Genomic DNA, 25,594 nt, shown 5'->3' with positions numbered 1-25,594 from the left:
TAAATGGGGACTACCTGTAATGTAACTTCTGGGTGAATCCAATGACCAAGAAGAATCCGAAAGTAAGTGTTGATAGGATCCTGGAGGACCCGTACTGAAGGACTCTGGACTGTCATGGGAGAACCTGGGTAATCCGGCAAACCTGGAATGGATCTGGTCCAGGATTGAAAAGATTTGTTAAATAATAGCAAATGATTTTTAAGAAACCCATACTAGGTTTGCTCAACCCCAGCAACATTTTTTTCCACTTGACAATCTGAAAAGATTGCTGCACCATTAGAAAACCTAAAATCAATGCTGATATATTGTAAAAGTAACATTCTCAATGCATGAAGCATAAAACTGCAACACAAACAACAGAATGGTTATTAAAATACCTGGAGATGTGAAGTGTGAGCATGGCCTAGGATGTAAACAATACAAAGTGTGGCCCTGTGTCAATGAAGTGTGAAACTACAGAGCGGAGAGGTGGGTCAGGGTAAGGGGAAGAGGGGGTGATTTTGTATTAAAGTACCCTTATCCTTCACCAAAGCAACATTTATATTGTTGTTGTTGAAGATTCCCCACCAGTCACAAGATCTCAATGTTTACATCCCGGTGAAACATTCACCAGGTGAGTGAATGTTTATCTGACACCATTGGGACATTAGCCTAAGGAGGAGACCCAAAGGGAGGCATTAGGGACTCCAAACAAAATGACATGGGGGGAGGGGTCCTATATTGAGAGCAGGGAATGGGATGCAGGCCTGGGGCAGGGGGTCACTGGAAGTGTTTTAGATATTAATATATAAGTGTGTGTCTGAAGTGATGGCTGGGAGGGATGGGGGGCCGGGGAAATGAGGGGCCACATTATTATTGGGGTCACTACTCCCCCCCCCCATACTTGGGGTCATCCATGACAGCAGAGAAAGGGTTAAATCAATCAGCTGGGCAGAGGGGCGTGGTTTTCCGCTGCCTGGTAGAATTTCAGACAGGGGGGCTTAGTGATTGGTCAGAGGTCAGGCGCCACCCCTCTGCAGGTACAGGAGGTCAGTAAGGTGCGGTATGGTAAGCAGTGGGGGGTACGTTACCTAGCAGCGCCTTTTCCCCTCCTTCCCAGCCCCCCTCACCTTGTCATGCTTCGTTCTGCTCTTCTGCTTGCGGGGTCTCACCGCCTCGGCCATGCTGCGGTCGCCGTGTACACCGAGGCCGCCGACTTCTCTGCCGAGGAGCCCGTAAACACGGACATAACCATTTCACCTTTCAGTCTTTTCTCCCTCTTCTACCCCTTCCCCTTTTCACTAATTCTTTTGATGGTGAATGACTTCTACTGTGGTAAGCAGTAAACAAATCTTTAGTGATGTACAAGTTATTATTGTTCCCAAGGTATGAAACCATTGCTAATACAGACAGCCCTTGGTTTTTAGGTTCTGGTTAAAATGTGGATATTAGAGGGGACCATTAAGAGGCCGGCCACAACTTCATATCCACCTGAGACCACATTGAGGTAGGATACCCTTCACCTTGTATCCTGGTGTCTGTAGAACAGGAAATGATGATAAATATCCCCAGCGGAAGAAAACCTCACTGCAATTCTAACCCTTCCCTCCAAAATAAAAAGAAGACACATCCATCACAAGAAAAACAACCACATTTGTGTATTTGTTTTTTTGTTTATAGAATTTATTATATAAACGGATATGTTAGATGTTAAGGTATATACAAAATATTACAGTCTCATGCAAAATGTAATAACCATGAGTACTATTTATCAAAATATCTAAGACGAGAACCTTTTCCTGTCAGATTAAGGGTGACCGAAAAAAAGTTGTCATTATTTTTTTCTTTTCACAGCCGCAGCCTCGGGAGCTTCAGATTCTGGCTTCACTATTTTGCAAGTCATTATAATGGAACAAGCATGCAGCCAGGAAAATCATTTATTGTGTAAGCTTAGTGATATGAGGTAAGTGGAAATCAGACCAGCAGCTTACTGATTATTTCTTGCGGTGACTTATTTATTCATCCTTTGCATCTCTGTTTCTTTAGATATACAATATGAGGTAATACTTTTATATGGCTAGTTCTAGGTAATGCAGTAATATGGCAGTTGGGTTGTATTATGGCAGTATGATAGTTTAAACCTGTCAGGATTTTATTTAAAGTTTTCATTATTTCCTGTCCTGATGACCACACAGTAGGTCAAAGGAAATTTATTCCACTGACAAGAGCTAAACTAGAAGTTCCGTCCCTTGCTCTTTCTATCCCAAGAACAAAAAATGTCTCCAGATACATTTTAATTGAATCTTTAATTTTAAAACTTCATTTGGAAGCAGCAAATGCCAACTTTAGAATTTATTGTGCCAAGCCAGGAGGATGGCACTTGGGTCCTACCCAGCTTACTCTCCATAATGTTGTGAGCAGGGGATTCCTGTATCGACAGGGAGGTACAGGTATGAGGCAAATAATTTTTTCATAGTTTTAGTAGATTGCGGGGACAGTCCGGTTTGGGGCTTCAGGTATACTGTCGAAATGCTAAAGGTAACTCCTAACTATCAGAGACCGAGTGCATGCTACAAGGGGACGATCAGAGACTGCATGCATACTACAGGGGGGACTATCAGGGACCGTGTGCATACTACAGTGGGGACAATCAGAGACTGCGTGCATGCTACCGGGGGGACTATCAGAGACCGAGTGCATGCTACAAGGGGACGATCAGGGACTGCATGCATACTACAGGGGGGACTATCAGGGACCGTGTGCATACTACAGGGGGGACAATCAGAGAGCGAGTGCATACTACAGGAGGGATGATCACAGACTGCATGCATGCTACAGGGGGACTATGAGATACCACGTACATTGGTGGTTCCTGTAACATTCACATGGCAGCTCCTGTATGATATGTATATTTCAAGAGCTGTAAGTCTGGTGCTGTAGAGCAATACAACCTGTCTGAGACCATTCTCTGCAGTACCATTGAATGCTGAATGAGCAAAGAATATTCTTTAATGCATAGCAAAGTTTTGGAATTCTCTGCTATGATGGGGCTCTCAAAAGTGGGAGCAATCTGCACCCACATGAGGCGCAACCTGGACATATGGAGCAGATCCAAGTCACTGGAATGTGAATTCTAATATTTAGCACATATGTAGGCACTTTCTATATGTGTATTTACCTATGTATTTGTACCCAATACTTTATTTACCCTTGAGATTATTATTATTTTTTTTTTTTTACCATAAAGCCCCCCAGTGGAGGACTGTGTTCGGACTGGCACATTCTACCAACCCTCATGTCCATGGTACTCATGATTACAATGGGCTTTGCAATGCTTGTTTATCCCTGAGAATAATAATTTAGTTTTGCTGCACCCAGTTCTTTGTTATCACTATCAATGCCTTGATATCTCCCATGTGCAATCTGGGCCACATGTGATTGGCCCAATTTTGATTTGCTTTAATTGATGTCCAGGTAACCGTCTTTTATGACGATAGTTACTCTTTCTCTATATAAATAGCTTTCTAAACCGACTAATATAATATCTATATCCTCGTTCCCGCGGGAGAAGAAGGTACAATTCAGCAAAATTCCAGATCCACCACCTGGAAGACAAAAATAGATAAATGTTATACCAGTATTTACTTATTGTAGCGCCTGATTTACTAAAAAATACACTTTCACTGTTTGCCCCTTTTCCCTGACCTACATTTACCCCTACCCAGCCAGCAGAAAGATGTTCACACCTTATGCCAATAGAGCTCCCCATAGATTTTTATGGAGCTGTGTCTTAGGGGCAGCTAGTAAACGGAAGACTTTTAAAGCAAGATTTGGACAGCTGAGCTGCGGTTGCTATATAAGGATTAAATATGCATCCAGGGAAAGGTGCGTGTGTGTGAGGTTGCAAAAGGACAAGTGCAAGAAAATTCCTATGCAAATACAGACTTTCTGAAAGTCAAGGATTGCATGAAGCTGAACGGAGACCCCTCTGTATATGTGACAATGATTGGTCACATAGGTACAGAGCACTGTACTTTTGGAAGAAAGAAAGCAGGCAGGTCCTTTATGGAGACATTTTTCATTACTTTCTGCCTCTGAAACACCTGAAAAAGTAATAGGGGGTAGTGTTTTTTTTACAGAAAGACCTGTAATACAATGATAATAAAGAATTGAAAGGTGCTAACTTTTCCTTGGTCTTTCTAAACAAAATAACCTTTGTTTGGGGTTGGATTCCAATCCTAACCAGGCTGCCAATCTTTAGACTAGTTATACTGGAATGTACTGCAGTCATATCAGTACTTGTAGTTCACCCTTTATGCCATTAGGTGTCACTAGTTTTCTATAATTGAATGAGAGCTGCCATCAGTCAACCCATTGGAGGTCCTTTGTCACTTTAACCTGAGATCAGAATACACTGAACAACTTTCACATTTAGTGAATGCCATTCAGTGCTGGAGGAAGAACCCCCCACAGCAATGGCATATAATGGCAATGCTTTGGTATATGTGGAACACATGAGTATTATTATTATACAGGATTTATATAGTGCCAACATATTAAGCAGCGCTGTACATTAAATAGGGGTTGCAAATGACAGACGAATACAAACGGTGATACAGGAAGAGGAGAGGACCCTGCCCCGATGAGCTTACAATCTAGGAGTGTTCACCCAAGGTCTGAAAAGAAGAGTAAGGATTTGTGATGTCCAGCTAAAGGTATACTTATTTGTTAATACATTTAACAACACCTGCCCAAATTTGCCAAATTAGAATAAACATTCTTCTTCCCTGTACAAGGAACAGCTCATTTACCTTTTTTTTGCTATTGATACAATCTATAATTGTCAACTGTTGCATAGGCTGGATCATCTGGAAAGAAAGAAAATTATAATGAAAAGCCATGCTGAAAGTCTAATTGGTACACACATTGTTAAAACAAGCCTGGGATACAAAAACAAAAAAGGTGAAAGGTCCCTCTGCAGCCTCTGCCAGTGTCTATAGACCTATAGCACACTGACCTGTGCTGGCAGCAATCAGGAAATCTGGATTTCTGGTCTCACCAGAATGGCCTGGGACTCCAGCTATCCAACATGCCCATGCACACTGCTCCAATCATCAATGCTCATGCTCCATGGGGCAGCACAGTGGCACTCTGGCCTTTGCAGGGCCGGGTCCCTGGTTCACATTTCAGCCTGCACACTATCTGCATGGAGTTTGCAGGTTCTCCCCGTGTTTGCATGAGATTCCTCTGGGTACTCTGGTTTCCTCTCACATTCCAAAAACATGCAGTTAGGTTAATCAGCTTCCCCTCAAATTGATCTTAGACTGTATTAAAGATTAACACACATAAAGACATAACATAACTGAGGTAGGGACATTGGATTGTGAGCTCCTTTGAGGGACAGCTAGTCACATGACTATGAACTTGTAAAGCTCTGCATAATATGTTGCATATTATAAATATAATAATAATAGGTGGCATTGTTGATTGGAGCAGTGTGCAGAGGGCAAGTCAAACTGTTGCAGACTATATTAAAGTAATAACAAATACATTTTCACTTGGGCTATAACTGTGAGTCTGTATGGAGTATGCACAGTGCTAAACCGATCATAGACCTGTGCCAAAACAGCCAAGAGCGTGCACATGTTGCAAATACCCAACATAAATATTACATAGCTTTGCTAAATGAGAAGCTGCCCTGCAATAAATGTGTCTCTAATTCTGCTTGGTATGCCATGGAGTGCAACTGCTATTTGAGGGGACTGTCCCTCTGTTGGAATAGAATCCCTTTCCCACTCTTCACTGTTCCTCCTTTTTTGTCTGATGTATAGACCTTCAGAGGAACATTTAACTATCCAAAAGGTTGTACAGCTCCTTTAATCCAATATTTTGCATTTGTTTTTTTAAAAAGACAGCTTAAAGTGGTGAAAAGAGAATATATTGGTTTACCAATCATTTGTGTGCATTCTTTCTGGTCCATGAGGAGCATTATTATTATTATTGCTAGCTGATAACCCGGCGTTGCCCAGGAATTTATTTATTGCAATCTTATACAGGAAAAGAAGTCAGATAAAGCTATAGGGATTTTCTCATCTATGGTGTTGTTTCATTTTTTTTATGCCTTTAATATTATTACACAGTATTTATATAGAGCCATCATATTACACAGCTCTGTACAAAGTCCATAGTCATGTCACTAACTGTCCCTCAAAAGGGCTCACAATCTAATGTCCCTACTATAGTCATATGTCATTAATACAGTCTAAGGTCAGTTTTTTTTAGGGAGAAGTCAATTAACCTCACTGCATGTTTTTGGGATGTGGGAGGAAACCGGAGTACCCGGAGGAAACCCACAACCTGCAAACTCCACTGAGCCATCATGCTGCCCACAAAATGTTACATGTAACATTTCATTTTTATATATATATATATATATATATATATATATTTAAAAATGATTTTTCGGGAAGTTCAAAACCAGACCATTTCCAAGGACCAGAGGAATCCCATGCAAACATGGGGAGAACCTGCAAACTCCATGCAGATATTGTCCTGGCTGGGAATCAAACCTGGCACCTACTGCTGCAAAGGCCGGAGTGCTAACCCCTGAGCCACTGTGCCCAGGATTACACTTGGCCAATTGCCTTACATTTTCTCGAAGGCATTATTACAGGCCAGAAATTTGTAAAAGAATCCAAAAAAAGTATGTAAAAATACTAAAAGCAACTAAACTAAAAAGCAACACTGTCACTGAGCAATACACACACACATACATACATACATGCAAATATAGCTCTGACACATACCACAATGCTGTACAAAGATTAGCGTTGCACTCACATGAGTCAAATGTTTATAGCAATTTTGGTTTCAATATCTTGATGCGTTTCCGAGTGATGACATACACACATACATACAAATATACCTTTGACATATAGCACAGCGCTGTACAAAGATGACAGGTGCACTTACATGAGTCTCAGTCATATATATGGCAAGTTTGGTTGAAATGTCTCCATGCGTTTTCGAGTGATGGTGGAACATACACGCATACATACATCCAATTTTAAATAGGATTTATATAGCGTCAACATATTACAGGTTGCAAATGACAGACAGATACAGACAGTGACACAGGAGGAGTAGAGGTCACTGCCCCGAGGAGCTTACAATCTAGGAGGTGGGGAAGTATCTCACAATAGGAGGGGTGATATGGAATGGTGGGTAAGTAGTGAGGGTTTAGGAGACATAAGAAGACCGGTAGGCAAGTTTGAAAAAATTGGTTTTGAGGGCTCTTTTAAATGAGTAGAAAGTAGGAGCAAGTTGAATAGGACGAGGAAGACCATTCCAGAGAGTCGGGGCAGCTCTGGAAAAGTCTTGGGGATGTGCGTGTGATGAGGTTATGAGTGAGGAAGTCATTAGTAGGACATTGGAGCAGCAGAGAGAGCGGCTGGAGGAGTACTTTTCTATCAGGTCAGAAAGGTAAGTGGGACAAGAAGTGTGGAGGGATTTGAAGGCAAAGCACAGGAGTCACAACAGCTCATTTATGTTTCTTTGCTATTGACACAATCTAAAATTGTCAACTGTTGCATATTTGTGCAGGACCCATTTTATTACATTAAGATGCATTTAGAACCCATTCATAATAAATGGGCTGTCTAATGCTGCATACACATGTCAGATAGTAGTTGGCCTAGACAGGCACAACTATTCATCTTGGGCGACTATTATCTGACATGACATGATGTAGCTTTAGGCAGACCATTAAATATGATTGGGTTGTAAATGGGTACAGTGGTCTGCCAACGTCACCTATCAATCTGCCTACAATTTCTATGGAGGAGAGCACAATGGGGTACCCTTCGATTTCTATTTCCCTCCTCCCTCAATGGGGTACCATTCTCTTTCCTTCCTTTGTGCAAAGCACAGAGGGACACTGTGTGTACGCCACTTATTCGTTCATCTTTCACTGGACACATTAATGAAAGATCATTTCCAGTGACAATCATCTGATTTCGATTGGACTTCGGTGCAAGGCTTAGTGCAATGGGTGTTATTTTAGTGTGATTTTGATGATGAGTAATGATGCCCTAAATCCAAAACCTAAATGCCAACAGTAAAAATCTAATTTTTTAAATTATTATATTTAATAATATTACACAGTATTTATATTGCGTTGGTATATTAGGCAGCACTTTACACAGTTCATAGTCATGTCACTAGCTGTCCATCAAAGGGGCTCACAATCTTATGTCCCTACCGTAGTCATATGTCATTAATACAGGTCAATTATTGGGGGAAGCCAATTAACCTAGTTGCATGTTTTTGGGATGTGGGAGGAAACCGCAGTACCCGAAGGAAACTCACACATATACAGGGAGAATGTGCAAACTCCATGCAGATAGTGTCCTGGCTGAGATTAGAACCTGGGACCCAGCGCTGCAAAGGCCAGAATGCTAACCTCTAATAATCAAGAATGCCAAAATAAAGGAGATAAATTCTCTATTGGAATAGATTACTCAAGTTAAACTTAATATTAAACTTTTAACAACTTACCTGGAACATTGTTAGGTGTCTGTGGCGGAGGTCTCCTGAAGAAGTAAAGATTTGTAAAACAGCAGATCAATGAACCATAAAAAGAACATTTTATTGCACTGCTGCTTACACATGTATGCCTAGATTTTTCTTGTGTAGAATATCTGGTCATAATCACTAGTGTTTTGTATTTCAATGAAATCACGCATGCATGTGCAGCTCAATTTTTTTTACATTTCCCCGGTACGATCAGGGAGGCAACACTGGTTATTCCAATTAATGTTGTCCACTGAGGACAAATCACTTCCAGATGAAAATAAACTCAAATTATATATGTAATTTTAAAGTGAATTATAGTCACAAACCTGATCACTGGTGCAGAATTCTTTTGATTGCAGTAGTAGTTTTCATAAGGTATAGGAGCTGGATAACACAAAATAGAGGGGAAGTTATATGAAGTGAAGAGAGGACTTTCCATCTTCATATTTCTAACTTTTTTATAATTTTTTTTTAATGCTGCCAAATTGATTTGAAGAATAGCAGCACTTGCTATATCAGAATTAATTAAAGCTTAACGCCAGGATGAACAAAAACATCAACATAGCGTCAATTCAGGGTGCTGCTGCAGAGCGCTTTACTGTCCGTCTGTCTTCAGCCTTGTAGGTTGAGTAACAACAAAAGAATGAGGACATCTTGTGGCAGAGCACAAGTACTGCAGGATAACACTCCAGATTCGTGGCAAGTTTTGAAGCCTGTTTTTTTTTAATATATAGTATATTTAAAAATACTAAAGCCCCATGCAAGTATTTCAGTTTTTTTACCACCCCTCTCCATCTCTTTCCAAATGTAATTCAAGCCTTTATTTTCAGTTGGATTCGGTTGTACCATTCACCTCCGTTCAGTGCCCAATTAAGGCAAACCAATAGGTTATCTTTAATGCCCCCAATCCCAAAAGCACATACGTGACTCTCCTTCACTCCAGCACTGGCAACTGAAAGAAATACCCAACACTTCTAGGTATTACGGAGCATGTGATAGAGCTAGGCGAGTGAGTGTTCAAGGTCAAATGTTTTAGGAAGAACCCGGAAGAACCAGACCTTTCATAGGCCTCTGAACAAAGCAAAAATACAGGTAGAAAAGGGAAAGGCCTGCCAAGAGTACCTGTCACTCCAGCAGCCATCAAGGTATCTAAGTCTTATGTATCCACAGTCTGATGGAACATGCCAAGTGATGACCTACCTGGGGGTTTATCTCCTGTCTTATGGCGTTCTGTAAAATAGTCTATGTCCTTTTCGATATCACAGCCTTCTAGACCTTTACGGACCTCTTCATACATCTGAAAGATCACAGAAATAACAAGAACTTTCAGAGTAAGATCACTAGAAATAAAGAGAAAATGCAGAAACAGAAACATCTTTTATCCTCATTTTTTTACCATTGCAGGGTCCAGCGATGTCCAAATATGTAACTACATAATTTTCCATTCCATGAAGGCAATGGCAGGTGAGCAGAGCTCCTGGCATTGTTCAGCCAATCAAAGGTGCCACGCAGTACTATACAGTCAGCACCAGCCACACTTGCCAGGCTGCCATGATCTCCTGCTTGAGTTCCAGCAGAGCTGTGCCCTCTCCTGCACTGCTGGAAATTTGATTTATTTGGCGTGCACAAGATCAATCCACCCAAAAATTCCAGCTGGTGTCTTTGAAAAAAAATGCTTTCTTTTGATGCTTTCGAAGCTTTCTTTTGTAAAGCCCCTAGCTAGGAGACTAGGTGTTACCCTTGGTGGTCATGACAAACTAGGCATTAGCCCTGGTAGCAGAGCCAGAAATTTGGCCTACCCAATAATATTAGCCACCAGGACCAACAGGTAATATTTCCTAGAGAACATGGACAGGGGTCCTGACTTTCACTGCACTATAACACTGCTCCATAACAAAAAACAATCTGGGCTTTAGATACATTTTAATGCAAGGTACAGGAAAATTTTTTGGTTGGGTGGCTTAAAAGAGAAGGTTGCCCCAGCTTACCACATCATTGGTGACACAATTCTGAGACAATTGATTGACGTGAGTCCACACTGCATTCCGATAATAGTTTATCCGATCCCATTCCTGGTTCTCAAAAAACTGCAGAAATTAAGAATTTAGGTTAAAAAAAACAAATCACATATTATTAGAAGAACAAGAAGTATATTTTGTGTATACTTTTCTATGGACAATTTGTACTATTGTCCACCAATGGGAACAGTGTCAGGAAAGATGTTTCCCCAGCTGCCAGGTAATGCACAATGCTCACAACTCTAGGCCAGATATGGAGTCAACTGTTTTCACTACACTAGCCATCCTTCCTCTTTCCCCTCCTTCCTCCCTTCTTTTATCCTTTCTTCTGTTTCCTTGTGATGGTCCACATTCTGATTTTCCACCAAAAAAAGGTGTTCCAACTAGAAGATTTCCTCTCCTGACATCTGTAACGTTTTGGGTCCCTAATCACTTTTTTGTCTCAGTGATAATGGTCACTAGGACAAAAAGAGGGGTGAAGCTCCCTAACTGGGAAACAAAAGGTAAAATAAACCTAGGGTTTGAACTCCTCCCCACAATATTAACAAAAGAATATTTTGACTATCCATTTACATACATTATACAGTTTCATGGTACACTAAAATATGGCATCCCTACTACATTCTACATACCACACAGGAAATAATGTGTTCATTCTGCCAGTCTTCCCGGATTTTATCCAATAGGTTGATATTCTGCTGGTATGTCTTATCTGAAATATAAAACATCAGATTTCAGTATCTATCTATCTATCCATCTAATCTACAATATCTATCTTGACACGTCAGGCTCAACATCAGGGTTCCATGGAGTTTGCTAAGGGTTCCTTGAATTTTGGCTTTAGTTTCATGGCCATTTCCACTTGGCCAATGACGTCGGTAAATGACAACTAAGCTCTTTTTAGCTATCTGGAGTAGGGAATTCTTTCCCCCTTGGAGTTACCCAAGACCTGTAAATTACGTTAAGGGTTCCCCAGTGGTAAAAAGGTTTTCACTAAGATGGGGGACTTAATATAATGGTAACCCTTTCTTTTGAATTAGGGAAACAATGACACACTCTATGGTATACAGGTAGTCCCTGGGTTAAGGACATCCAACATACAGACGCCTCCTAAATACCAACGGGGCTTCCCTACTTGCTCTGTGCAGGACGGAGGCTTGAAGAGGGGAGGGGGTGGTTTGCATGACTTGCAGAAGAAATTTTTTGCTAAACACAGCTGAGGTTGTGGGTGATCTTAGGGGGTGAGCTCTTTCTGCAGCCTCTTGTAACTCTTTAATTACCAAAACAAAATCTGCAGTTGTTTCATTTTGCATATCAAAGCTTGTTCCAGAAGTTAATGAATGTCTGGGCTCCAGACATGAAATCCTCACCCCCACTTACAGTGAGGATTTCATACTGTAACTGACACCTCACTGCCTAATAATATGTTAAGACACACATCTGTCCTAACTGCATTTATTAAAATATTGTACATGTTCAGATTTACATACAAATTCAACTTAAGAACAAACCTATAGTCCCTATTTAGTATGTAACCCAGGGACTACCTGTATAACAAATTGTAGCTCACCTGCATCTTCTAATGTCACCTTGGAATGAGCCAACTTTGCATATATCTGGGAAGAAAAAGATTTATATATCAAGATTCAAAACTGTTCCTGGCAATAAAGATAATATACCAACCAACCGTTTTTTGCAGATACCATCAAAAACTGTAGATTGTCAGATAAACTGGAGCACCCATACCCCACCCACTAATTTATGCAAATTTGAGTTTTTGAAAAGAAAGTTGAGGGTCAGCCAGTGCATTTCTACGATTACTTAGTACTCCTCAATGTGATGAGTGGCCTGAAGACCCGCAGGAAGACCATGTCATTATAAAAGGGCATTTGTCCACTGATCACCAAGACACAGAACTCTTCTCACACTGACTACAAATCTAAGAAGACACCAATGCCATTGACCACCATTCTATTGGGGCCGTTCTCCCAATGAGTTGCAAAGGGGGTACTAACAAAGTAAAGGGGCCCTTCTTGAATTAACTACCAATGTGATAGTGGCATTTATCTCACTGATCAACAATAAAGGGTCATTTTTCCGATTGTGTACCAATCTAAGGGGGCATTTCTTCACTGACCTCCAATGTAAGGGGGAATTTCTCCACTGACCAACAATGTAAGGATGGATGTTTAAGGTGATTTCCCCTAGTAACTAATGATGTAAGGGAGCCCACTGACCACCAGTGTAAGGAGGCCCATATCCACCCGACCACTAATGTAAAGGAAATCTTTACCCATTGATCACCAACCTAAGGGGACCCATCTCTAATAAATGTATAGGGGCACTTCTCCCAGTTACCATTGATGTAAGGGAGCCCACTGACCAGCAATGTAAATGGGCCCCATTTCCAACCGACCAGTGTAAAGGAATTCATCACCCACGGACCACCAATGTAAGGGAATCGTTCTCCCGCTAACGACCAATGTAAAAATGAACCGCTTTCACTGATCAATATAAGCGGATCCATGTCCCATTTGCAACCAATCTAAATGAACCTTTCTTGCCATCATTGTAAGAAAACCCTTCTCCCATTGACCAGGAGGTCCCTCTTCCACTGCCCAACAAAGAGGCATGACTACACTAACAAAAAATGTAAGGGGGGATTTTTCCACTGACCACCAATGTAAGTAGGGCTTTTTCCCAATGGCCACTAATGTAAAGGAACTCTTCATCCACTGACCACCAATGCAAGGGGCCTACTCCAACTAACTATATATGTATGGGGAGACTACCAATGACCACCAGTGTAAAGGGGCCCGTATCCACCTGATCACCAATGTAAAGGGACTCTTTACCACCTGACCACCAATGTAAAGGGACTCTTTACCATCTGACCAATGTAAGGGGAGCCATCTCCAACTGACCATAAATGTATAGGGTTACTTTTCATGGTGACCCCTGATTAAAGGAAGCCCACTGACCAGGGGGTTCATCTCCAACTGACCCCCAGTGTAAAAGAACTCTCACCTACTGACCCCCAATGTAAGGGTGTTTTCTCCAATGACCATCAATGTAAACCTTCTTATCTATTTTCTGACCATTTGTTCTGTTTCAGGATAAATACTGAAAAATCATTTTATTGTATACCACAAGGAAGAGTTAAACGTTTCACTCTGGACACCAGACATGTGAATCACACCTATTCTTTTCTTTTTATCATATTCACAGGTCACACCACTATAATCTGTGAATACATTTATTTCAAGGATTTCCTAAGACCTAAAAATGATTTCAAGATTTCCTCCGTGGTGAAAAGGCTGACCTGCAAAGACAGCTTGTAATGCTTATTTATTGCTTCACGGACTTTTTTTGCTCTGTTTGTTCATTTTGGTTTCCTGTAATTATTTTTGTATTTTGGCAGCACATAAAACCTGCTTTCCACCTGGGTGCGGGGTGTGTAATTTACATATTAATTACATCTTCTTATTTCCCTGTGGTGAGATAAGACCTTTTATTCCCCGAGTGGTGGAAAATCATCACCAGCAAATTTGCAAGGGCCAGGCAAACATTAAAGTGAACCTGTAGCATAGCAAATAGACCAACTGCTAAATAATGTTCGGTGCAGCTGAGCCTTCTTGTTTATGGGGAGGTGGAATTACCATGGGCCGACATGACAGGGTCAGTTTATGAGAAGGAGCAATTGCAATTGGAATAGATTTTCATTCGTACCTGATTGACTTATCCCTTGGCTGACCCACAAATAAATATATATGGCTAGAATGTGCAACTGACTGACAAATATTGAACTGTTCTATGAGTAGGATGAACAAGGGGGACAGCATGCATTGTATAAGTACGTTTTACTCTTGCCAAGACTTCCAAAAGTTGCAGCCGATTTTTATTTCATGTAATTACCTTGTCCTGTTGCTTCTGATTCATAGTGTTTTTGCAGTTGCGAGCAACATTCTGCTCTGCTTCCTCTTTTTCTCGACACCTTTGTTCATACATCTTCTTACTCTGCAGAAATACATCATTTGATATCACCAGTCATAATTTTATGCTATTAAACTAAAACACAGATTACAAATGTGTAAGGTACACACACCAGAGATGAGTTTTGTCAGGTAAGCCTGGATGTCTAATATTAGGAGAACCTGTGCCCAGACTATGGTCATTACAAAAACAAATAACAACCGGTAAAAGCTTTTTAAATCAAGTCCTCAATCACCTCTGTAGCTGCAGGCGTGGTGGAAAAATTCATCCTCACAGGATTTTCACAACAAAGGAACTAAAACCACAACTCCATCCCCTTTTATAAGGTTACAAATTTTGTAAGCTTGTCCCTTTAATGCAAAAACACAGTAAATGTTTCTAAGTTGTCTTTGTTTCTAAGAGTCTTTGTTGTGATCTTTAAAGATATTTGAGAATGAATGACTTCAAATCACAAGCTGCTAGAGAGGTGTGTGATGGTTTGTGAAGATTTTGTAAATACTTTATTGTCCAATGTCTGGGCGCTGGTTCATTTTAAAGTGAACTATCAAGTTAACCCCCCTAGCGGTAATCCCGAGTGTGACTCGGGGTGGATTTTAGATACCAAAAGCAATAATCCAGAGTAACACTTATATATGTTTTAACTATTTTTTTTAACATATTTTTTTTTGGAAGTTTATTATTAAATTAATTAAATTTATTACCATTGGACACATTTTGGGGAGTTATGCCTAAAAATTATATCCTGCAAAATAATTTAAAATAAATTTCCATGCAAAAAAATTGTAACGCTTTTTGCAAATAAATTTGGACCGAATTAGAACACTAGGGAGGTTCCCAAAGCACTTTTTTCTAGTTCAGAATAGAAGTCGAAGGGCAAGAACCCACATTATTTTTTGTTTATTTCCCCCTAAGGGGAATATACCCCTCACTTCCTATTCTGAAAACAGAACAGAAAGGAAAGGTAGGATAGGAATTTTTCTCAAAAAAAGGGAAAAACCCACCAATTGAATTACATCTTAGCCATTCTCTTTCTAAAGAAAAAACTTACATTTTTGATTTACCCATACTCCATGTCCAGGTGACAATAGGCACCAGTAATTCTCCCCACGGACGTCACAGATTGCAATTAAAACTTTGCAAGAGTTCTGGCCCTTTACAATTATTTCCAAAAACCTTGATAAATATTTTGTCTGAACCCTAAATTTGTTTTCATATTAACCTGCACTTTCTTAGCCAATCAAGCCCTGCTACAGAGCACATGTGCTGACAGGGAACATGCTGAAAGGAAGGGAAAGCAGAATGACCTTATGAGAGGTTGCATTGCAAATAGTGACGTAGTACCAGGTGCGGTAGAGGTCCCAATTGAGATTGGGTCTCTTGCTCCAAAGTGCTTTTAGGGTTCCTCCTCATGACTTGTGTTTGGCCACTGACTTTTGTACACAGAGTCAGCAGAGGAGATCTACTACTATAGTCTCCCTTTTCCTGGATCTGCATTAGAACTTTTGGAGCTCACGGATCGATAAATGCTTGGACTCCGGACCGCGCATGCGCAGGGAACTTTGTGTCACTTAAAGGGGAAGAAACTTCCCCCAGAATGACGTCATGATGCCAGAACCCACCACTTTCCCAACACAGGTCTTAGCCTGCGATAAGAGAGTGGGCAGGTTGTGTCCAGAGACAACCCACCCACTGCCCTGAGCCTGCAGTTGGCCAGGAGACATGGGTCCGCGGCTCTGGCCGATGCGCCCCCCAAGTGGGATCTTTCTTCTGACCCCGCTGGTGGGGGTGCGCTGGCCAGAGCCACGGCCCACCTGTCAAACAGCCACAGCCAGCTAGTGGGCCGTGGATTGGGGGTTAGGGACCCTTGCATTAGACAATTTCACCGCTCGAGCAATGGAAGGCAGTAGTAGAAGAACTCCTCTACCAGCTCTATATCCAACAGTGAGCAGACGGAGAAGTTACACAGGTGAGCTTCTGGGGTTTTGCATTAATAGAGGTCTGGGGGGCTCCTGATGTAAAGGGGACACTCTAATGTAAAGGAGGTACTCTTTATGTAAAGGAAGGGGGGACTCTGAAATAAAGAAGTGCTTCTGATGGGATGCCGGGCTCCTGATGTGAAGGAGTTTGTCCCATATGGTAGGGGCCTTGTCAAAAATTAGCCTATAAATCTGTAGCTAGAATGCCATCATTGGAGTTGTGGCAGAAAAGGGCACCCAGGATTAAATTTTTATCGGGCCCCTAGGTCTGTCACTATGTTTTCTTTATGTTCCACTGAGATGTGTTTTAGCTGCAGACAAAGCAGAGGAACACATAGCTTTTTCTTGTCAAATGCTTTGCTAACCAAACAATATCTAGCTGCGTTTGACAAGAGGCCCATTAAAAATTCAAAATGAACCCCATACACACTGCAGAGACAATCACATTCACTGACATAAGCCCTAAGACAGGTCCACTTACAGGTACATCACAATAAATTAGAATATCACCGTAAAGGTAATTTATTTCAGTTATTCAATTAAAAAAGAGAAACTTGGATATTATATAGATTCATTACACACAAAGTGATAAATTTCAAGCATTTATTTCTTTTCATTTTGCTGATTATGGTCTACAGATAATGAGAACCCAAAATTCAGAAAATTAGAATATTACAGAAGACCAATGAAAAAATGGTTGTTAATACAGAACTACTGAAAAGCATGTCCATGCCGGAACTATATTACTTGGTTGGGGCTCCTTTGCATGAATTACTGCATCAATGCCACGTGAAATGGATGCGATCAGCCTGTGGCACTGCTAAGGTGGAAGCTCAGGATGCTTTGATAGTGGCCTTTAGCTCATCTGTATTTTTGGGTCTGGTGTCTCATCTTCCTCTTGACAATACCTCATAGATTATCTATGGGGTTTAGGTCAGGAGAGTTTGCTGGCCAATCAAACGCAGTGATACCATGGTCTCCATGTGTGTAATAATTCTATATCATATATGAGTTTCACTTTTTGAATTAAATTACTAAAATTAATTAAGTTTTCATTGATATTAATAATTTATTGCACCTGTATACCAGAAATATGATACTTAAATATGATACTTGCATCCATTGTCTTCTTATATTGCAGCAGTTTCTGTTTATGCATTGCATCCATTGCAGCTTCTATCTACAAAAGTAAAGAAATAGAAAAAGTTTATTGTATTACAAATAGATATAGGAAGTCTTGTTAGATTTGTTTCTAATGATTTGTAATATTTTACATATGGTCTCTTTGTATATTAATAATCAAAAGATTCCTTTACTAAGATCAGGAAAAACAAACATTTTGGAACATTATCCACCAAAAACATTGGCTCACAAAAAAGCTTTCTCTTGCTTGTGATTGGACTTTCGAAGTGTTCTCAATTACACATATAAAATAACATATTGATTTGTACATTTATCAGAATAGTTGTGATAGATAAAATCTCCAATAGAGTTTTGCTCCCTGACGTTCTCCTGGTGTAAAATCCAAAGTGTCATCATGATACGGAGGATATGTAAAGGCTCAATGAAAATGACTGTTTATAAATAATATTATGTAAATGTAAAACCACAAAGACTTCCCCTTTGCCTTTGTCTACTAGTTTATTTTTCCAGAAGTTGGATTTTCCAACTGCAATAACTTTTGGGCTGGGTAGCATTTTAAAGTTCTTCTGTGCTAAGAAGTACAAAATATCAGATCACTGGAAAATACAATTTGCAGAACTTTATCTCTACTTCCACATCTGTAAGCAGAAGGTACGAGAGCCATTCAATGACAATCACACCGGCCAGCCCACAAGAGAGCTGGAAATAGTCTATGGAGTTTACTAGCGGACCCAAACTGATCTAAGCATTGGAGCAAATGTTTACTTTGAGAATCATGTACATGCATATGTTAATTAATGGGCCCTTGGGGTGGTCTTCTTGCAATTAACCTGAAGGACCTGCTTAGCAGTGGACGATGTTTAATGTTGAGCCTAGAGAGTCATACATGAAATGAAGGGAGATATATAGCACAAGGGAGGCTCCTGGACACATTCATTGGGCCTGATTTATGAAAGCTTGAACCAGTCTGGCCATTCTCTGGCTTTCAGCATCTTCAAGGCATTTGCACCCAGAGACTGGCCACTAGATAGTTCCCCTTTTTGGACCATTCTTTGTAAACCCTACATATGGTTGTGAGTAAAAATCAAGGGAGATCAGCAGTTTCTAAAATACTCAAACCAGCTCACCCTGGCACCAACAACCATGCCACAATCACTTAATCACCTTTTTCCCCATTCTGATGCTCGGTTTAAACTTTAGCCAACGTCTACATACTTGCCAACTTCTACATACCTAAATGCATTGGGCCCGATATAGTAAAGCTCTCCAAGGCTGGAGAGGATACACTTTCATCAGTGAAGCTGGGTGATCCAGCAAACTAGGAATATATCTGGTCCAGGATTGAAGACATTTGCTAACAAATAGGAAATCCATTCCAGGTTTGTTGGATCACTTAGCTTCACTGATGAAAGTTTACCCTCTCCAGCCTTGGAAAACTTTAATAAATCAGGCCCATTATGCCCAAACCATACCCAGAATCACATAGCATGTTCCTAGCATTCTGCAAATGCAAATGGTTTCTGAACTTAATACGTGAGACCTCACACATTTTCTTTCAGTAGTCCTTGTGTCTCTCAACTCCACCACATACCATCAAATCCTCAGAAATACAATGGCAAGAACATTTAATGTAACCGGTTGATGCATTTTTATGCTTTTAACTGTCCAGTTCCCCAGAGTCTCTTATGTGCATCAATGATCTCTGTAAATTCCTGGGGTAACATGGTCCTATCTTTACCCAGAGCACAGTAACTCCACCCTGACATATCATTGCAGGCCCAAACCCCAAGCAAAGAGATATTATTTCTTTGACTACCTCTGCAGAATGAACTTTATAGTTCAGTGACCTTTTTTTTATGGCGAAGGCTTCAGGAGCAGAACATAGGACCCCTTTTAAAAAGAGTAAAATCATTTCCATAAACTTTGACCTATGTATTCTTTTACATGCACTTTTCAGTAAAGATTTAGCTTAGCTATAAATTCAAATAACTACAATGCTATTCGTGCAATGGTCAGGCATGCTTTGAGGTATCCCTGTCTCCTACAGCTTTGCAGAAGATTGCATGAAAGGGCATAGGTGGAAAAAGAATTCTTCTAGTTGACTCTAGAAATCTCGTATTTTCGATGTAACATGACACAAGAATGGGAAATCTGACTAGGTATTGAAGGAAATACAACCAAAGCTTTCCATTCTGAGGCCCAATATGACCATACACCTGTAACACCACCCAAAATAGCTGAATCTATGCAATGAAGTAGAACCGGTTTCAAATCCTGCCACAGGGGGTGGAAAGTGAGATCTATGTTAACATTGCACTAAAAAATTATAATGTGAGATAATTAAGTACCAGCAAAAGTTACTTGAAGACCTGAATTACATACCAGGTAACCCTTGGAATAATATTACCAGATAGTGTGACTTAAAGCCGCAGCCATTATACAGCAGAACGCTGCAATGGCCATGGGCTGTCATGTTTTTAAAAGACCGGACATTTAAAAAACATTAAATCTAATAAATATATTTTGAATATTTGAAATTAAAATATTTGAAATATGTTGTATTTCAAATATTTTTATTGGTTTTCAAGGGGATTTACAACAAATAAAGGGATGGTGGGGGAATCAAAAAACAATTACCATTTAAAAAGTTGAATGTTTACAATGTCTCAGGATGCAGTAATAAGGATTGATGTAACAATGTGAATCTTCAATAAAAACATTTTATTGAAGACAAATGAGAAATGCTGAAAATCAGTTGAAAAACTAGGGCCTTTCTCTGTCAATTTTGACCAAAAAATGTCTCAAACATTGATAATGAAGGGACGTGGAGATGCCAGAGATGACATGGGTGAGTTCGGAGCTTCACCTAGCTCCAGTCACTGGCACATATAACTGGATACTTAGTTATAAACCGATGATATCAAGCCAAAAAGCACAATGTGGGGCATTTTAACCTAGAGGCTTGCGTATGGGTGTAAGCTCAAGAGAGACATTGGGCCTGATTTATTAAAGGCTGGAGAGGATACACTTTCATCAGTGAAGCTGGGTGGTCCAGCAAACCTGGAAAGGATATGGTACAGGATTCAAAACATTTGCTAGCAAATACCAAATTACTTCGAGGAAATCTATTCCAGGTTTGCTGGATCAGCCAGCTTCACTGATGAAAGTGTATCCTCTCCCGCCTTGGAGAGCTTTAATAAATTAGACCCCTTAACTGGGATTAAAAAGGTCAGTGTGTCCATTGGTGGTTTTTAAGGTTCTCCAGGTAATGCTATGCATGATGAATAAACATATGCTGAATCTGGCAAATGATTCATATTTCCCGGATTGGTGCCTTACCACCAACCAATTCCAAACAGTTTTCAGTAGAAATGTAATCAAAATACATGTGGAATGCTGCCACCGCTAGCTATATGCCACTCAATGGGTATGCACCTATCCATTGCCCACCATACCTGCCCGTTCTTCATTGATAAAGATAACGTCCCCTTCCTGATCAATGTTTGATCAATTTTTTAGTTGAAATTGATTAAGAAGCCCCAGTTTTTCAACATATTTTGATAGATTTAATTGTCCACTGTAGTAAAAACATGACATGAATTCCAATACATTATTGCTGTGGCTTTTTATCACATAAGCTGAAACTATTATTCCAAGGGTTACCTGGTATTCTGCTCCAGGCAGGGGATCCCATCCACATCCTCCTTTGAAGGGGTACAGATACCAAACCCTTGCTCACCTAAATTCAACATACGATGTATGCCTATTGCATAACGAGACTGATATAAAAACTCCTTTATTTATGTGACAATTCTAACGCTTATCCCCTTCAATATTCTCTCCATTTAAAATTAAGCACTGGTGCTGACTTGTTCTCCACTGGTGGAAGGTGTGGAGCAGATCAGTTTCTGCTGTTTAAAATTTTATGTGATAATTTTTCTTTTCTTCATCCGTTGACTCAAAGCGTGTTCCTTTACCCTCCCTGGAGGTATGATTATTTTGTATTTTTAAATGTCAAATCGGTACATTTGACATTTAAAAATACTTCTAATTTTATTTTTCCCGCCGCACGCACGCCGCCCACACACATGTTGCATACCCGGCCCGTATCTGCATCCCCAAGCCTCGTGTCTTCAACACTAACACGCCAAGATGCGAGGCTAGGGGATGCAGATGCCAGGTATCGCCAACGGAATGCTGATACTAACCGGGCATCACCAAATGGAACTAGTTGCTTTCATCGCTGATGGACGCCGCGGGCTCATGAGGATCAGTCCTCAATTCCACCCCAAGTGGGGCTCGGGGTTACCACTTTCCATAAAGAAATTTGACCCCGACCCACACTCGGGATTACCGCCAGGGGGGTTAATGAATGATTTCAACATAGGTAAGTCCCAAGGTGCCAAATCTGGTGAATATGGAAGATGTTCCAGTGTAGTAATGTGTTTGTCGGTCACAAAAAGTGCTGTGTGAGAAGGAGCATTGTCCTGATAAAGAATGAAACCATTTTCACACATTTCTGCCGTCTTTTCCTGACTCTCATTCAGCTTGGTCTTCCTTATGATAATCTTGGGTCACTGTTGTGCGTTCTGGAACCCATTCTGCCAAAATGACGCCCTTCATGTCACAAAACATGATGAGCATGACTGTGAATTTGGACCTTCTTGATTCTTGTGTTTCCAGTGACTGTGGTTTTGTTTCCAGTGACTGTGTTTTTGTTTCAGGATCATACAGGAAGATCCGGGTTTCGGCACCAAGTGATGACTTTATGAAAATGTTCGGCTCCACTTCAAGTTGCAGAATGTTAGCACAAATTTCTTTGTGGCTCTCTTTTTGCTCTGGTCCGAAATTTTACAAATTGCTTTGTATTGCTCAACCTTTACACTTGTCATGATTTCAGCACATGAGGGCAAACACAACGGCATTAAACGGTGATTGAATTTGTGGTGCATGTTTGGAGAAGTTTCACCATTCATGGCAAGTGATCAGAATCATCTTACAGATTATATTTGAAAACCAAGAGGCTTTATTTTGGGAGTATAACATACAATAATAACAGTGTAAGAACCCAGTTTGGTACATTGCCTGGAATTTTGACCTTCATGGGTGCCAGACGACCATGCAAAGAACCAGAGCTTATCGCTTCTTTTGTATTGGCTAGTCATGTATTAACTATGAGAATATGAAAAGTAGGCAACGATCATCCATGACTGATAGCAGAGCTGCTGTTGGCAGGAGCATGCTAATTTGTTTGCTTTTCAGCATAAGAGGAAGCACTGTAGGTATTTGTTCTCAGCTCAATGCCCGGTTTCAGCACGTGACAACATTATCTGATTCTAACCGAAATACATGAACACCAGCCTAAACCTTCACTGGGTTCAGCCATAACAGCAAGCTTCACTTGTTACCTCATCATTTCTGTAGTGCTAAAGGGGGATTGGTATAGTTCAATAGACCCAGAGGTAACGGCCAACAATGGAGAGGATACATTATAAATCAATGAAAGTCCAGTGACACATGGTCAGAGCAGATGAGAAAGAGTAGAAGGTCAGCAGGCTATTGGCCAAATCAGGCCAAATCAGAGTCCAAATTTTTAAGCAATGGCCAACAAAAACATATGTAACAAGTTGATGGCCAATATAAGAAAGGGCAAACTGGGTACAGACTCCAAAAAATGCACAGCCATAATTCAAGGTATATCAGGCAGACGTCAGAGAAATCCAGACCCAGGTCATGAGCAAACAGACAAACCTGTTGATCAAGCACAAGCTTAAAGCTGTAGCATTGCTTTAAAGCACACTAATGAGGACAGGGGTGCAACAGAGACCTGTGCTGCTATACTCAGTAATGACCAGCAGATGGCGAATTCAAGGCTAAAAAATAGAGTGAGACAAGCAGAGATTCATAATAGCCTAGAGATATTCCTGCTTCTAGGAAAATGTCCCAACTAATACTTCTTTAAAGGAAGATCTGAAGCACTGTTTAGAGTGCAGAAGAATTAGAACTTTTGTAAGGAATGTATTGCTGTCGTTGTCCCCAAGGGAAAGATTCTCATGTCTTGATCAGTTTTCTGGAAGAGAGAATTCTGTTTTTCTGGAACACAAACAGAAACTCAGCCCTATCTAAAATGTTAATAAATTGCCTGGAGCTGGGCTTTACAGTAAATGAGACAATGCATCCTGCCATTTTTTTAGCCAATGCACAACAGAGGACAGATTTTGGGACCACACCCTTGACGCATCAGTTCTGTTTGGTGGAACTGGTCCACTCGTTGATCCTTATCTTTACACACAAATACCGACCTCAGAGAAGCAAAGTCTGGCAGGAGAAGTAAGAGACTAACAGAAATCATGCTTGATATTGGGAGCGGTGGTTGTATCTTCTATGGCTGAATCTATTAAGCAGGAGATGGTCCTCCTTTGACCATCCAAGATGGTTGAAGGCCTTTAGGCGTGTTACCATTTCACTTTCTTTATTTGTTGGGAATGTTGGGACTTAACTTGTTGGCCATCAGATATTAAAACTATGGGGTTTTCCCCAGTGGACATCAAGAAAGTAATACATTTTATCTTACCCTTTTACGTTCAACTTTCTGTCTCTCTCGGAACTCTTCCATCTTCCTTGCTTCGTCTCGTAGGGTTTGTGCCAGCTGAATATGACATTGACCCACATTATCAATCTCTGTGAAAAATACAGGAAGCAGGGTTTAGATGACATCAGGGACTTGAGTCTGATTTATTAAAGCTCTCCAAGACTGCAGAAAATAGACTATCATGGGTGAACCTGCAAACTGGAATGGACCAGGTCCAGGCTGAAACATTTACCAACTAAAAGCAAACAAATTATAAGAAATACATTCAAGGTTTGCTGGTTCACCCAGGTTCTCCCATGATAGTCCATCTTTTCCAGACTTGGAGAGCTTTAAAAAATCAGGCCCATTATTTTAAACTGAAGGTTTGGTATATCTAAAAGAACCTGCATAGGAGCAAACATCTTAACATGCCTGCTATTATCTATATCACTCCCCTGTATTCAATGATACCCACCAACTTATTCAATGTTACTTTGGGATAAACTCCAGGCCAAACAAATATTGTAAAACAGCCATGAGTATAATTTCTTACTATTCTTACTATTCTTTCTATTTTTGGTGTAATTTGTGTAAAAATTCCAGATCTGTGCAGTAATGAAATATAAAACATTTCCTGCACCCAATATAAAACATTTCAAAACAGTATTCTTTGTGATAAAGACCGGTCACTGCTGTTCTCCCTTCTTGTGCAGGGTAACTGGTCTTGCATCTGCCCCCTCCATGTATTTTTCAGCAGCTAGCCTGTAGAAAGAGAAGTTGATTGGCCCCTTCCAAAATCCTACTCTGTAGATATTCTTCTTATTATTATTATTATTATTAATATTATTATTAATAATATTAATAACAAACAGAATTTCTATAGTGCCAACATGTAACAAGGTGCTGTACATTAAATAGGGGATGCAAATGACAGACAAATTCAAACAATGACGCAGGAGGAGGTGGAAAGGACCCTTCCCACAAGAGCTTACAATCAAAGAGATAAGCACATTGATTATTTTACTTCTTTCTTTGTCAATGTTTGTGTGGCATTTGGTTTATTTATAGCCTTTGCGGCTACCAAGGAATATATTTAAACCTTGATGGGGTTGGACTTTTCATGACTTTATGGTGAAAGCCTGCCCCTTGATTGGGCAGTAAGGGTGTCACATAATCACATCAAACTGACCCTTTAACATATTCGTTCCACCTTTTGCTTCTTTGGGCTGTTTGTATTTTTGAATGAACCTGATTGTTATTGGACTTTCTTTAATATTGCAAGACACTTTGTTTTGGCTGGGTCATTGGTCTTGGGACTTTTAAAGCATATAATATTTTTT

General features: G+C 40.4%; 2 protein-coding genes across 3 annotated transcripts in view; both read right to left on the bottom strand.

Moving 5' to 3' along the window:
* Positions 1 to 1,224, bottom strand: part of EPG5 (ectopic P-granules 5 autophagy tethering factor) — a 67,721-nt gene extending 66,497 nt beyond the window's left edge. For both annotated transcript variants that reach the window (XM_072413509.1, XM_072413510.1), the window contains exon 1: positions 1,110 to 1,224. In XM_072413509.1, coding sequence (XP_072269610.1) covers positions 1,110 to 1,163 — 54 coding nt within the window. In that variant the 5' untranslated portion in view covers positions 1,164 to 1,224. The remainder of the gene's footprint in view (positions 1 to 1,109) is intronic.
* Positions 1,225 to 3,195: 1,971 nt separating this feature from the next.
* PSTPIP2 (proline-serine-threonine phosphatase interacting protein 2) overlaps positions 3,196 to 25,594 on the bottom strand; it is a 57,870-nt gene continuing 35,471 nt past the window's right edge. Inside the window, exons 5-15 of the mRNA XM_072413508.1 lie at positions 24,258 to 24,364; positions 17,658 to 17,720; positions 14,487 to 14,588; positions 12,142 to 12,187; positions 11,204 to 11,283; positions 10,542 to 10,640; positions 9,754 to 9,850; positions 8,880 to 8,937; positions 8,536 to 8,570; positions 4,791 to 4,847; positions 3,196 to 3,584 (exon numbers count right to left, since the gene is read on the bottom strand). Of these exons, the coding sequence (XP_072269609.1) occupies positions 4,801 to 4,847; positions 8,536 to 8,570; positions 8,880 to 8,937; positions 9,754 to 9,850; positions 10,542 to 10,640; positions 11,204 to 11,283; positions 12,142 to 12,187; positions 14,487 to 14,588; positions 17,658 to 17,720; positions 24,258 to 24,364 (734 nt within the window). The 3' untranslated portion in view covers positions 3,196 to 3,584; positions 4,791 to 4,800. The remainder of the gene's footprint in view (positions 3,585 to 4,790; positions 4,848 to 8,535; positions 8,571 to 8,879; positions 8,938 to 9,753; positions 9,851 to 10,541; positions 10,641 to 11,203; positions 11,284 to 12,141; positions 12,188 to 14,486; positions 14,589 to 17,657; positions 17,721 to 24,257; positions 24,365 to 25,594) is intronic.

The sequence above is a fragment of the Pyxicephalus adspersus genome, chromosome 6 (assembly GCF_032062135.1).
Source record: "Pyxicephalus adspersus chromosome 6, UCB_Pads_2.0, whole genome shotgun sequence".
NCBI classification, from domain to species: domain Eukaryota; kingdom Metazoa; phylum Chordata; class Amphibia; order Anura; family Pyxicephalidae; genus Pyxicephalus; species Pyxicephalus adspersus.
This window is presented reverse-complemented; position numbering and strand designations above follow the sequence as displayed.